The sequence below is a fragment of the Macadamia integrifolia genome, chromosome 11 (assembly GCF_013358625.1).
Source record: "Macadamia integrifolia cultivar HAES 741 chromosome 11, SCU_Mint_v3, whole genome shotgun sequence".
Lineage (NCBI taxonomy): Eukaryota > Viridiplantae > Streptophyta > Magnoliopsida > Proteales > Proteaceae > Macadamia > Macadamia integrifolia.
The window spans coordinates 30,986,599-30,989,140 of NC_056567.1; the positions used below are offsets into that span (position 1 = coordinate 30,986,599).

At 37.4% G+C, this 2,542-nt stretch overlaps 1 protein-coding gene across 1 annotated transcript; it reads right to left on the reverse strand.

The window, feature by feature from the left end:
- Positions 1-466: 466 nt before the first annotated feature.
- Positions 467-2,262, reverse strand: LOC122094337 (non-classical arabinogalactan protein 30-like). Its single transcript, XM_042665104.1, has 2 exons — positions 1,900-2,262; positions 467-958 (listed from the first exon to the last, which is right to left on the reverse strand). Exons 1-2 carry the CDS (start codon positions 2,228-2,230, stop codon positions 669-671), a joined length of 621 nt encoding a protein of 206 aa, XP_042521038.1. The 5' UTR covers positions 2,231-2,262; the 3' UTR covers positions 467-668.
- Between the last annotated feature and the right edge of the window lie 280 nt (positions 2,263-2,542).

A 2,542-nucleotide genomic window follows, 5' to 3' on the forward strand; every position in this document is an offset into this window, starting at 1 on the left:
ATCCATTGTGGGAGTATTTAAATGACACTTATATAAGTTATGGAAAAAAGCCAAGCACGTTAAGTGGTGTATCCAACGTATGTAATATGCTTATCCTTTCCCTATCATAAGTTATTTAGAACTTGACACATTTTAATTGTCTTTTGTATTATTCTAAAAAAACTCAGGTTAGGTAAAAATAAATTTTAACTATAACTTAAAATGATTATCATTATTTTATTAGTAAACGTTGTCATTATCTTTTTTTTTTTTTTTTTAGTACACATGTGAATGACAGAATTTACCTTCATTGAAAAAAATATATAAAATTAAAAAGATAAAAATAATATGACACTTTAAAGAGTGAATAAGAAAATCTCATTGACTTGACTCTCTCTCTCTCTCTCTCTCATGATCTTAGCTAGTGTATATCATATAATTAGACTTACAATCTATGATCAAGAGTAAAAAAGTCAAGAGTAGAAACTTCATTAAAATGATTTTATTATCATATAAAAAGCCTATTGATTGTCAAAATGAACAAAAAATTACCACACAAATATTCAGTGACTACTACAAAGAGAAAAACAGCAAACCCTAATACTAAAACTGCCGCAAGCTAACCCTAGAAAGTAGAGAAAATTAATAGAAGGATTGAAATGTGAAAATGAGGTTCTTGATCACTATTTTTAACACTTGGGTGGCTCAAAGGCGAAAGGCCCAACTTTATAGAGCGCATAGGAGAGTGACACTTTGGTCTTCTCGTACACCAATGTTGCACCACTAACTCCGTCGTTAAGGTTAGTCTTCTTATTGCACAAAGCTAAAGGTGATGAAACCAAGAAGACCTTGCACTTGTGAACCCCATAGGTGGTCACAGTCTTTGGTCCTTCTATGAAGAAGTAGCCGTTCTTGTCCGTCTCTCCCTCTACAGTCTTAACATGCTTGGTGTTGTTGCACTCTAGCTTCACAACAGCACCTACACACCAAACCCACAACAGAGACAACCCGTTAGATATGGTTCAAAAATAGAGCTTGACCGTGTGATCAGGATCACACATTTATTTTTAGATTTAATTATTGATGACCATGAGAAATAATGAGTTTAAAAAAAAAAATTCTAAAGGTAAATAAAGATCAGAAGTCAAAGAATCATTTGATCACAACTATTTTGGACCGTGAAATCTTTGACCTACAGAGTATCCAAAAATTAGGGGTGTTAAAGTTAAACCCTGGTTGGTGAAACCAGACCGAAAAAGCCCAAATCAAATCGAACCAAAGTTTTATTAGTTTGGTTTTGGATTGGGGTATTATGAAACCGGTTGAAATTTGAATAGAATTGAAACCAATCGAAATTGCATTGAAAGTGAAAAACTGGATCAAAATTGAACCCAAATCGAAATTGATATAAAATTGATATCAAAGAAAACAAAAAACATATGGGGCAATGGAACTCTGTGTGCCCATGCCTTTTACGCTCACACATAGTTGGGCATGAAAATAATGAGTGCGTGTGAGCAACTGGTCTTTTCACACCCAGTTGTGTTTGGCCATAGGAAGCATTAGTTCTTTATGCCAAAACATATATATACAGGGTAAATCAAACTGAAATCAGACCAAACCCAATATTAAACCGATAAGAAATCGAATTGAAATCAAATTTTTTCTTATTGATTTGACTTCGGATTCACCCATTTTACACCAAAACTGATTCGGCCTGGATCATAACTGAACCGAACGGACCAATGAACACCCCTACCAATTTTTTTTTTTGGTGGTCATGTGTAATACAAGGAAAAAACTCCTAAGTGGAATGAAATCTGTGTGTGTGTGTGTGTGAGAGAGAGAGAGAGAGAGAGAGAGAGAGAAGTGAAATGAAAGAAGTGAAATGAAATTAGAAGGAAGGGAAGAAGGGCAAACCTAAGATGGTCTTAGCATCGGTAAGGGTCTCACTGCCAGAGTACTTGCATGACTTGCAGTAAACAACCCCTTCCACAGCCACAGGCTTTCTGTTGGAATAAGAGCTCGGTGCATGACTCGGAGGGGGAGTGTGGTGGTGGTGGCCGTGGTGATGGCTAGGAGCAGGAGCAGGAGCTGGTGAATGACTAGGTGGAGTAGTATGGTGATGAATCGGGTGGTGTGGGACTGGTGGGTGAGCCTTGAAAAATGCCTCGGCGGCATTAACAGTGCCCAACAAGAGCAGTAAAAGCTGAAGAACAGCAAAGGTAGTCTTCATTGGAGCAAGATCCATTGAAGCAACAAAGAAGCTAAGGCAAGATAAGACCTGGGTTTGTGTCACAAACTCAAAACTGGTATATATAGACTCTTATAGTGGCTTTGGGACGTGATTCTCGCCGGTTTAGATTCGTCAAGTGGAGATTTAAAAATGGTTATCTAGGGTTTAAACAGCTGTGGAAGAACTGGGGTTAGAAAGAACCTAAGCTTCTATGGTTGAAACTTGGAGATTAATGCATGGGGAAGACGGAGAGAGTCTTGGGATCAGGTTATATTCCGTTAATAAGGACAAGTGGGGTGGATTGGTTCACATGGAGATTGGGCAATT

Excerpts from the sequence above, each read along its gene's own strand:
- LOC122094337 (XM_042665104.1), bottom strand. The coding sequence starts at position 2,230 with ATGGATCTTGCTCCAATGAAGACTACCTTTGCTGTTCTTCAGCTTTTA. Across the intron at positions 959-1,899 it reads CGATGCTAAGACCATCTTAG|GTGCTGTTGTGAAGCTAGAG; the intron begins GTTTGCCCTTCT and ends TTTGGTGTGTAG.